We start from the raw sequence: 11,556 nt of genomic DNA on the forward strand, positions 1-11,556 counted from the left end.
GCCACCACGTGGAAAAAGCATTTCCCTTTCTAAAAACTCACATAGATTTTCAAATTAACGAACGAGTTTAACTGACGTGTTCAGTCAGCTGCGTGCCAGATATAAATTAGGGAAGCCCCAATCGAGCCCTAGAATTTTCAGCGCTTCCTAGACTTCACTCGTCTGAAATTCCGCGGACCAAATTTCCCAAGAAACACACGAATCAAGACAGAGAGGACGCGCTGAAGGATTGAGAGAGCGAGTAAAAGAAAGCGGAGATGTCTGATTACGAAGGAAGATACGAAGGCAACGGAGAGGACGCAGACAACTATGGCGGTGGCTCCTCTCCTCAACCTCGCGGTGGCAGCCATGGCGGTCCCGACGATAATAGCGACTCCAGGTCTAAGGTATACGTCACACTTGGATTTTAGTGTCTATGTATGAGACTTTGTGAAGAAGCGTTGGCTGGGTGTGAATCTTAGGGTTTTAGGCTGAATCTAGGGTTTATTGATGATGCTGCTCATTTAAAGTTGAATTTTTGGGTTCTGACTGGAAGGGAGATATTGAACGTGTGTTTAGGGTTTTGAATTCATTTCAAATTGTGCGTTGTTGATGAACTATTAGTTCACTACTTCAAATTTTAGAGTTTTGCAATGAGATTACAATTTTTTCTGAAAGCTGCTGGGTTGTCTTTTGGGTGCTCTACATGGTGAGCTTATGTAGGGTAACTCATTAGAGTCTTGTACAAAACGGTAGATTCATTATGGGGAAGTAATATAATTATAAACTTGTAGAAGATGTGATGGTTTGGTTTTTGATGAATTTTTGGGGTTTGCTATTTTTATTTATTTTTTCTAGATGGAGTATTCTAATCTGAAGTGTACCATTTTATGGGTTTTGGAACTTTAATATTAAAATTTTGTGTTATTTCCATTGCACAAGATCATTTTAGATTGTTGCAGGTTTGGATGAGTTTGAAAGAGATATGTTCTTGTCTTAGGTTACTAGATTTTGGAGGAACACTTGTTTTTCAATTAGAAGAAAATTGTGAGTTCAGGGTCTGATTGAAATTTTCAGCTTTATTCATTTCATTAAATCTTGGGGTACAATTAATGGTTCAGGGAATTAGCTTTGTTTCTTGTTGATATTACTTAAGTTGTGTTATTGACTGGAGGGTATAATTATTACCTATTCCTTATCCAGAGTTGGCCAAAGTGCACTTAAGCTTGAAGCTCTAAGCACCAAGGTCAAAGCACTTCATTTAAAAAAAGCAAAGCTGTAAAACCCCCGGATTGTATATAGAAAGGGGAGGAGGTGAATAGGATACCATTGCTGGGGAAGGAGAAGTTTTTTTCCTTTATAATGAAATTTCCATTAGAAGGGGCTCGTATATGTGCTGTAGAAACCTTTGGAATCTCAGTCAATCAGACCTTGCTTTTGTGAGTGTCCATTCACTTGAATTTGATCTCCTTTCCAAAGGACTTAAATTGTATCATGAACTAGTTCTTTTGGAGTAGGGGCCCAGATGTGGCTTGGGCCTTTCTTAAGCTGTTACAAATTGCATCAAAGCCAATCCCAACCAGAGGCGTGGGATTTGAGCTATGTCACCAATACTGAAATGGTCCATCAAGGACATCGGGAATTTAGGGGGGAGATTTTAACACGCCCCGGTTTGTATATAAAAATGAGAGATGGTGAATGAGATTCCATATTGCTTGGGAAGGAGTTGTTCTTCCTTTTTATAGTACATTCTAAGGGACTTCAGTTGTAACATTGGCTAGTCTTTTTGGAGTATGGGCCCATATGTGGTTTTGGACATTCCTTCGCTCATTACAGAAGTGCACTTTATAGTGCCTTTTTCGTGAGCTTAAAGTTCAGAAAAGCACACTTCTGTAAATTTTTTTGAAGAAAATAGAAAATATCAGTTCAAGGTCCAGAAAATGATGTCAACAAATACTCTTTTAAGTATTTAGTTGATATTGAAGATTATATAAATGGTTACTTGGGCTTTTGCCTATTCTTATGATCAATAAAATTTTGTTTGCCGGTCAGAGAGAGAGAGAGAGAGAGAGAGATCATATAAATGACACTAGATGTATATGCCTTGAACTTGATATAATAGTCCAAGTTGGCTCTCTAGATGGATTGATATTTGATTGCTTATGTTAGCATAGAATTCAATACTACAATTCTTGAGCTTTTTTGGTTATTGCCTTTTTGGCATAATTTTGATTTCAACCTTGTAATTTATCATAGATGTGTATATTTAGTAAAGCACAAGAATTATATAATAGCTGTTTAAGTTTATGTAATTAGTTTATTACTTGATTCTCATGTTGCATAAAACTATAATAAATTGAGGTAATAGACTAAATGTATTACCATCTTGCATTTTAAATCCTTTTTATGATCAAGAGCACGCTTGCGCTTTACACCTAGGCTCTAAATGGAATTTGCACTCGAGTGCACACAGCTCTTTAGTCCATACTGGTTTTAATTTGTGTAGATGCTTTTACATGTACACTTGTTTTCTTTTTGGAGGCAGTGCAGCGTACATTGCTGGTCATCTATTGTGTCTTGTGGGTCCTCCTGCTGACCAGTAACTAAAGCACTTTAAGATATATTTGTGATTAATTTTAATGCATAAGCTTAAAGGTGCTGTTTTCACATATTTTTTTACTACATATTGGTTCTTTAAACTCTCTTAATTACATAAGTGATCTGCTATTTTGTTTCTTGTTATACTTGATGGAAACTGCTAATATAACTTAATACTTTGCAGCATGGTTCTCGTGATTATGAAAGAGCATCTTCTAAAAGTAGGGAGGACAAAGAAAAGGGGCGTGATAAGGAGAGGGACAGGGATAGAGACCGTGATCGGGAGAGAGTCAGAAGCAGTGATAGGGAGAGAAGCAAAGACCGAGATAGGGATAGGGAAAGGGATAGAGATCGTGACCGGGATCGTCATCATAGAGATCGCCAGAGGGATCGGGATCGCAGTGAAAGAAGGGAACGAGGTAGGGATAGAGATGATGATGATTATTATCGAAGTCGGGACTATGAAAGGTAATTAAATGAAATGGTGTATTTTGACATATTTCTCTTGTACCCTATGAAGATTTGAGGGACCAATTTATCCTGTTTTGGTTCTTTGGGCGTTGATATATTGCTTGATTTATTGGCAGACGAAGGGATCATGACAAAGATAGAGAGGATGGGCACAGGCGTAGGTCTCGCTCCCGTTCAGGGGGTAGATCTGAGCGTAGATCTAGGTCACGTTCTCGCTCTCGCTCAAAGAGGTATGGTGTGTTTGGTTGAGAGAAACTTTGAGAATATTTGAGAATTTATGTGATATATCATTTATTTGGTTTTGTGAAAGTAGATAGGAAAATTTGAATAATCTTTTTGAAATATGTTTTGTATTGGGGTTTGTGGAAGTGGAGTGTATAGACCAAATCTAACACTACGAATGCAGTGGAATAGACAAAACAAAGATCTGCTTCATGAAAATGAAGCAACTCTTATGTAAATCCTAACAATCTGACTCTAAGATCACAAGGGATAGGGAAAACTCTCCCAAACAGTATTTTCATAATCAAATCTGAATAGTAATAATCAAGAACCTCTTAAATTGACCTTAGACGGATCTGCTTGGTGTTGAGATCGAGCTCTTGATAGGGCTTTCCCAGCTCTATATAGTATTGCAGTTAACAGGAATGCTTCTGTGGCGGTTCTGCTGGCATTTTCTCATGGTTCTCACCTGTGGAATGTCCTATTTAATAGGGATATTCATGATTGGGAATTGCATACTGTTTCAGATTTTTTTTTTCAGATTGATATACTCCACAGGAAGTATAATGGCACAGGGGGATAGGATATAATGGAGGTCCAATGGTAGCAAGAACTTTACAGTCTAGGCATATTACAAAATATTGGCATCACAAGGTAATGTATCCTTCCCGTGGAAAAGTATTTGGAGGTCTCGCGTGCCTTCCAAAGTAGTTTTTTTCGTATGGACTGCTGCTCTTGGGAATATTTTGACCACGGACAACTTAAGGAAGGGGGAGCATTGTGATGGATTGGTGCTATTTGTGCAAAAAACATGGAGAATTAGTGGATCAATTATTATTGCATTGTGAGGTGACAAGAGTGTTGTGGGATGAGATCTTTAGAAGAGTTGATGTTGCTTGGGTAATGCTATTGGGGGTGGTTGATTTACTTGCTTGTTGGAAGGAGATTCAAGGTTGTCCCCAAGTGGCGGCAGTATGGAAGATGATTACGTTGTGCATTCTGTGGTGTATTTGGTCGGAAAGGAATGCGTGTTGCTTTGAAGATAGGGAGTGCGCAATGATGGAGCTTCTGGATTTTTTTGTACACGTTATTGCTTTGGTTTTCAGCCATTGTGCTTAACGGAAACAATGTTCATGACTTCTTATCTTTAATTTAGCCATTCTAGAATGTATTTAGGCGTTCTTTTGTATACCTCCTGTGTACATGGGTTATGCCTATTTCATTCGTATCAATACCTCTTATAAAAAAAAATGACCTTAGACTTGCCTTTTATAAGACTTACAATGGAGGACTTTAAAATAATATAAAGTCTAATGTTAATACTAAGCAAACTGTAGATAAATCTTAGGCCCGGTTTGTATTCGCAACTCATCTCAACTCATTTTAACTCATCTCACTACTATTCATTACTATTCATCAACTTTAACTCACAAATCTCACTACTATTCACAACTCATCTCAACTCATCTTCAAATCCAAACGACACCTTAATCTATTTAAAATCAATCTCTTAATAACATTATTTCGTCCATGTAAGCCGTAATTATCTCAAATACTCATTACAATTCAAATTGAATTAAAAGTTTATCCAAAATACAATTAAACAAATTCAGGAAAGTTTGCTCGACTGAGGGTCTAGCAAACGTTTAGAAAACTTGTTCACAGGTGTTGCTTATTTGCCATGTTGGTCAATTGAACATCCAACAAACTTCTTTGTTAGTACTCTGTGATACCCTATATGATAAGAATAAGAGTAGGTGGTAAATGAAATTCCACATTGCTTGGGAAAGAAAAGTTCTTGCTCTTTTTAACGCCCCAATGGAAGGCCCATATGATAAGGGGGGAGATTGTGATATACCATATGATAAGGATAATGGTAGGTGGTGAATGAGATCCCATATTGCTTAAGAACGAAAAGTTCTTGCTCTTTATAAGGTTCCAATGGAGCTCCAATTGTGTTATTGACTAGTCGTTTTGGAGTATAGGCCATGTGGTTTGGGCATTCCATTGGGGCATTACATACTCGCTCGACCGAACATTAAGTGACGAGCAAACTCTCGTGTTAGGCTATTGTTGCATGATTTTATCCTCCTTTCAAGCCATTCTTGTCCTCTATGCACTTTTATGCCTTTGATAGCCATAGGCTCTACATCAAGATAAGTAGATTTTTTATTTTTTTGGGGTAGTTTTTGTTTTAGATTGAGTTTTTTTCTTTTCACTAAAATCTAGACAAATGATTGGATGAACAGTTGGATAGATATTTTTTTTTTTTTTTGACATGGGAAGATATTTGGATTGAAGTTGAAATTTTTGGGAAAAAAAAAACACTAACCAAACATGGGCATAGTTTATGCATAATTAATTAGTGAATCTAGGATAAAATTGGCTTATATGGAGATAGGATGACGGTATTTTTCTTGAAAATTTCTGGAACTTTTGAGAAAACTTATTGAAGATGGGTTTTTATGGGGTTTTTTGAAAGTGGTGGGATCCATTAAAAATATGTTTGGGCTGACAAAGTTTTTAAAAGATGTTTTTATTGGGAAGTTATTTTTTTTTTTTATTCGCACCGGGTGTCCAGGCACATTTTTTTTGAAATTGTTTTGGTGTAAACATGTTTGAATTAAGAGTTAAAAAATTTTGATAAAATTTTCATGAAGTCATTGTTGCCAAACCTTGCCTTAGGGGGAAGGAACTTGAGGTATTGTCGAGACTTGGTACAGTGTTTGGGTTTGCCACCAATCTAGAACTTCAAATGGTGAGCATGGCCCCACCACCCATGACTTAGAGAACTAATTTCTTGGTACCTCTTTAGGCATCTTTTGGGTTAACACATTACTCCGGACAAGGTAGTGACAGTAACAATGACGCTGTTGAGGTGCGGAACTTGTGTGCAGGAGATGGCGTTGAGGAAATGATGGGGTTGTGGTTGGTGCCTTGTGAGGAGGAATATTTAGGGCCTGATGTACAGTTTGGAGTTGAGTCTGGGGAAGATGTTGTCCCCCTGATACATCTTCCGCCGATCAACGATATAGCTGGTTCATCATTGGATTGGGTTTTGCAAAAGGTTAATGAGATATAGCAGTGTGTGTGGATTACATGTGGAGGATCTGAGGACCAATTCACGTCACTACTCACTGCAATTGAGGTGGGTCACTTGTAACTAAATCAAGTTCTGAGAAGACCAGCTAGTTAAAGCGTACTTGGGCAATCAACTACAAAGCTAAGGGAGGTAGTCCAAGTCGAGGGAGGGCAAGACCAGTTGTATTATGCAGCCCAAGATTTAACTTGGAATGTCTGAGGACTAAGATATATTTCTTGTAGGATTGTTGGAGTTTGTGGAGTTGCCAATACGTAGGATGGTCCTATTTAGCTTCTAAGGGAGCTTCGAGTGGAGTATTAGTTATGTGGTATACAAGGGTGGTGAGAGAGTTGAGGAGTGTGTTGGGGAATTTACAGTGGCTTGCCTTTTCAAAAAAGGTGGTAGATGATTTCGAGTGGGCCTTTGCTAGAGTTTATGGGCCAAACCTGGATTGGTGGGACATGCCTTGGTGGATTGGTGGTGGCTTCAACATTACCCGTTTCCCAAGTGAGAGATCGGGGGAAGCGAGTCTTTGTCCCAAGCAAGAGGTTGGAGGATCATTAATATGGTCATCCAACTGGGCTTTGTCTAGATTGGATAGGTTTCTAATTTCTCCCTCTTGGGCTTTGTTCAGATCATTTTCCTATCATGGCCTTAATGTTCATGATTTCCTTGTATCTATTTTTGCTCCTAGCTAGGTGCTTTCTCATGTATACGTCCAGTCTACTTGGCTACGCCTATTGATATTAAATTATTAATAACTTCTTACTTATAAAAAAAATGAAGTTTTAACCTCTTGGGGATTATAACTGTAAAATAGTGTGTAAACTTTTTGTCCACCATTAGCTGATAGGTTCTGACTTTTGTAAACTCATCGCCTTTATTGAACATATTAATCTATTTGGTTTGTTATAAGTTGCCATTATTGAGTTCTGCTGTGGTGGGTATAATAATGGAATGCATATTTCTGTAAGTTGCATGAATTATAGTGATATTGTGTTTCTGAGGTCATGAACGTTACTTAAATGTCATTTGGGTATAAGTTACCCAAGATATTATACTGCATATTATTTCGAATTTTTTTTTTATGCATCTATTTTTTTTTTTTGTTTGGTGGTGTTCTGCATTAGGTTGATGTGGCCATTCTATTTTGCTGTCATGTTTCTTCTTTTGTGGTTTACCCATGTTGTTTCGATTATGTACTCGAATACCGAGTGCTTAAAAGAATGTGTCACTTGTATATTTGCTCTCTTCTTGGTATACTAATTCCGTTTGGGTAGTGGAGTGTTCTAAGAACACTCTACTACTATTCATTATTTTATCATTATTTTTCACTACTATTCACTACTATTCAATATTTTATCATTACTTTTTTACTATTATTCACAAAATATCTGATATTACCTCACTATCCAAATGCAAGCTTAACAGTATTTACTTGCAGCAAAAGGATTAGTGGTTTTGATATGGCACCTCCTGCTTCTGCATTGTTACCTGGTGCTGCTGCTGCTGTTGCTGCTGCAGCAGGTAAATGTACCCTCTTATGTATTTAAGAATGATATAATTTTCTTAACTGCCTTTTTCTTTTTGGATATAGTGTGGAAAGTTCCTATCAAATTGCATGGTGTAATTTGGTAAGCGATACTTTTGTTCTTTCAGTTGCACATACAGCTTTCCAGGATGTGGTCTCTAAATGGACTGTACTTCTTCTGTTTACTTAGTGAAATAATTCTGGAATTCGAACTGAGAGATGTTTCTGGTTTTTTGTTGTGTTTGGTGTTTGTTTGTTTTGTTTCTATGTCCTATCTTTTGTTGTAAGAAGGCAATGTTGGGCTAGTTGCCCCACTGAGCTGACAATGGGCGTGAGCCGACTTCTGTAGCTTTTATGTACAAGGAGGAAACAATGCACCGGTTTGATGGGTCTTGTTCGTCTTCAACCAGGAACTATTGCCTGTTTTGGTAGTCTTACGAATATTACCTCCATAATTTGTACATAATGTATTCCTTTCATCTCCTTTGATAAATATTATTTAAAGAGGTTAAGATGTACTTAATTAACGTGCTCTTGTGGAAAATGGTGATAAGAGTCGAGTTACATTGAAGTAAAGTAAGATGTTATGTTACTGTTTCGTTCTTAGTAGTAAAATCTATGTGCAGGTCAGATTCCTGGGACTAGCCCGACCATTCCTGGAATGTTTCCAAACATGTTTCCTTTAGCAACTGGTCAGGTATGATCTTGTGTGTGTGAGCACGCGTTCGCGTCCAGTGCAAATGATATCCATGAGAATGCATAATTGTCATTAATCACTTGCCCTTGGTTTGCATGCAGCAGTTTGGAGCTCTTCCTGTCATGCCAGTTCAGGCAATGACTCAACAGGTAAGTTAATTTAGCACTTAGTATTTATTTAAAATATATTAGAATGTCTGTATCCTGTTAACATGAAATATGATCTGCTATGTGGTTTCAGGCAACAAGGCATGCTCGGAGGGTGTATGTTGGTGGCCTTTCTCCAACAGCAAATGAACAGGTTCATCCATCTCATTGACTTTTTCATTGTTCCTACTATCTTTGATCTCTTCCCTCCTCCCCCTTCTCCCACAAAAAATAAAATAAAATAACACCCAGTGATTATAATGATCTCACATGTTCATCTGCAGTCTGTTGCTACATTTTTCAGTCATGTCATGGCTGCAATTGGAGGAAACACTGCTGGTCCAGGTATGTCGGTGTTTGATATCAGCTTGCCTTCATAAATTACCTGCCTTTTTAATTGGGTAGTTTTTTAAACAACTCTCTCTCTTTCTCTCTCTCTTACCCTGCCGCTGTTTGTGCAGGAGATGCTGTTGTCAATGTCTACATAAACCATGAAAAGAAGTTTGCTTTTGTAGAGATGAGATCTGTTGAGGAGGCTAGTAATGCAATGGCTTTAGATGGGATTATTTTCGAGGTGTATTTTCGAGTTTTATTATGATCAACCTCTGTGTGTCTGTCTACCTTTGATAAATTCAGTCAGAACATGACATGGCATTGACCTCTTTCATTCATTATACTTTTTCCAGGGTGCACCTGTTAAGGTGAGGAGACCTAGTGACTACAACCCATCTCTTGCTGCAACACTTGGTCCGAGCCAGCCCAATCCTAATCTGAACCTATCTGCCGTTGGGTTAACTCCAGGATCTGCTGGTGGGCTTGAGGGTCCTGACCGCATATTTGTTGGCGGGCTTCCCTATTACTTCACAGAGACCCAGATCAGGGAGTTGTTAGAGACTTTTGGTCCACTTCGGGGTTTTGACCTTGTGAAAGACAGAGAAACGGGAAATTCAAAAGGCTATGCATTTTGTGTTTACCAAGATCTTTCAGTTACAGACATAGCTTGTGCAGCTCTGAATGGAATTAAAATGGGTGATAAAACTCTCACTGTCAGGCGTGCTAACCAGGGCACCAACCAACCCAAGCCCGAGCAGGAGAACATATTATTGCATGCACAGCAGCAGATTGCATTGCAGGTGAACTCATCTGATTTTTCAATGTAGATCTCGTCACAGTATTGCTGCTAATGTTTAGCAAGCGACTAATATCTGCGTATATGTTTAATATTATATGCCCTCTGTTTTGCAGAAGCTCATGTTACAACCTGGTGTAGTGGCAACAAAGGTTGTGTGTCTAACTCAGGTGGTTTCTCCTGATGAACTCAAAGATGATGATGATTATCAGGACATTTTGGAAGACATGAGAGAAGAATGTGGAAAATTTGGTAAGACCTTTGTCTGACTAGTGATTACAAGGTGACACACTTTTCATATTTTTTCATTTTCACTTGCTAAGATTCTTGCGTATGTATTAATTTTGTCTGTGCTATATCTTTTTTGTTTTACAGCTTTTTTGTAGTCCCACATTCTGCTTTAAAGAATCAGGCCTAACATGCACAGACAGAAGCCTCCATAACCTTCTTCCATGTTCACCGAAGAATGTTTCTTTGTATATTATTGATAAATCTTATGCATTTTGAATTTTTAATGTGATTTGCAGGTACTCTGGCAAATCTCGTCATCCCGCGCCCAACACCGAATGGTGAACCATCACCCGGAGTTGGGAAGGTTTGTGTGATTTTTGTATTTCCATCTAGTTTCCTGCAGTTGAAAATTTACTTCAATGATGCTTGGTAATTTTGATATGCGAGTTGTAGATGTCACATGTTCCTCCTTTCAGGCAAATACCTGGCCTTACCTTTCTCCCACGCCTACCAATAAGTTGTGGGAAAGTGATGTGACTTGAGGAAACTTAAGCCAAGATGAATCTCTAATGTGAGAAAGATGAATAAGATTACTTTGTTGAAAGGAAAACAAGCATTTATAATGGAAATGTTGGTGTGCGTGTGAGGCATGCATATGCCCTAAATTCTGTTGTTTGGCAACCAAAAACTCGTCCAGTACCTTAACTAGAACTTTTTCATTTGCTGGAACTCAAAATTGCTGAAAACAATTCTCTGTTAATGCCAGGTCTTTCTGGAGTATGCAGACATTGATGGTGCAGCAAAAGCTCGTTCTGGGTTGAATGGACGAAAATTTGGTGGGAATCAAGTTGTGGCCGTCTTTTATCCAGAGAACAAGTTTGCCCAGGGGGATTACGAAGGCTAATAGTATGGTCTTAGAGTCTTCTAACTAGTGTTGCCTTTGTACGACTTCATGATTACGCTCAATACTCGCTGAGGCACTTCATGTTGATGGATATGGAACATATTGCAGCCTATGGTGTGCCCATTTCTACCCCTTTAATATTTGCTGTTAAGTTAGGGTTTGCTACAGATTTAACATGATACCAAATTAGTTTAGCTTGCTTTGTCGATGTTAAGTGGCACAATTAGCAAAATACAATTTGGAGTGTGATTTTTTTGTAGTTCTTGCTGCTATTTTGTCGTCTTTGTTGAGTAGTGGTATGAACTATTAATCACAATCCCATCGTTATCCCCCCAGCTTCGCTGACTTGATAGGCAAAAGTGCATTTTTCTGATGTGGTAGTGTATTTTTTCCCGCAGAAATGGATACCAAGTGTTATGAGGTGCTAATGGAGGAATAGTGATGTAGTTTTTTAATTTTTGAGATTATGATTGATTTTGCAACAAAAGTTCAATACCACTTTAAAATTTATAGAAATTATATCGGAAGATTTAATTCAAAAGCATGAGATACGATGAGAGATATGA

At 38.1% G+C, this 11,556-nt stretch overlaps 1 protein-coding gene across 6 annotated transcripts; it reads left to right on the forward strand.

Moving 5' to 3' along the window:
• The first annotated feature begins 102 nt into the window (after nucleotides 1-102).
• LOC121246174 (splicing factor U2af large subunit B) lies at nucleotides 103-11,246 on the forward strand. Of its 6 annotated transcripts, XM_041144212.1 has the most exons (13): nucleotides 103-386; nucleotides 2,762-3,045; nucleotides 3,165-3,278; nucleotides 7,797-7,879; nucleotides 8,510-8,580; nucleotides 8,685-8,729; nucleotides 8,821-8,880; nucleotides 9,011-9,071; nucleotides 9,188-9,300; nucleotides 9,413-9,859; nucleotides 9,972-10,107; nucleotides 10,383-10,450; nucleotides 10,853-11,246. In XM_041144212.1, exons 1-13 carry the CDS (start codon nucleotides 258-260, stop codon nucleotides 10,988-10,990), a joined length of 1,749 nt encoding a protein of 582 aa, XP_041000146.1. In that variant the 5' UTR covers nucleotides 103-257; the 3' UTR covers nucleotides 10,991-11,246. The 6 variants fall into 6 exon arrangements, with proteins under 6 accessions (XP_041000146.1, XP_041000147.1, XP_041000148.1 ...); XM_041144213.1 differs by lacking the exon at nucleotides 10,853-11,246 and having other exon boundaries at nucleotides 109-386; nucleotides 10,231-10,398; XM_041144214.1 differs by lacking the exons at nucleotides 103-386; nucleotides 2,762-3,045; nucleotides 3,165-3,278 and adding an exon at nucleotides 3,832-3,924.
• Nucleotides 11,247-11,556: the final 310 nt, after the last annotated feature.

The sequence above is a fragment of the Juglans microcarpa x Juglans regia genome, chromosome 1S (genome assembly GCF_004785595.1).
Source record: "Juglans microcarpa x Juglans regia isolate MS1-56 chromosome 1S, Jm3101_v1.0, whole genome shotgun sequence".
Taxonomy (NCBI): Eukaryota; Viridiplantae; Streptophyta; class Magnoliopsida; order Fagales; family Juglandaceae; genus Juglans; species Juglans microcarpa x Juglans regia.

Bases quoted from the DNA above. Each gene is read 5' to 3' on its own strand.
- LOC121246174 (XM_041144212.1), top strand. From the start codon at position 258: ATGTCTGATTACGAAGGAAGATACGAAGGCAACGGAGAGGACGCAGAC. The intron at 3,279-7,796 runs GTATGGTGTGTT...ATTTACTTGCAG, and splicing joins TCTCGCTCTCGCTCAAAGAG to CAAAAGGATTAGTGGTTTTG. The intron at 7,880-8,509 runs GTAAATGTACCC...ATCTATGTGCAG, and splicing joins TGCTGTTGCTGCTGCAGCAG to GTCAGATTCCTGGGACTAGC.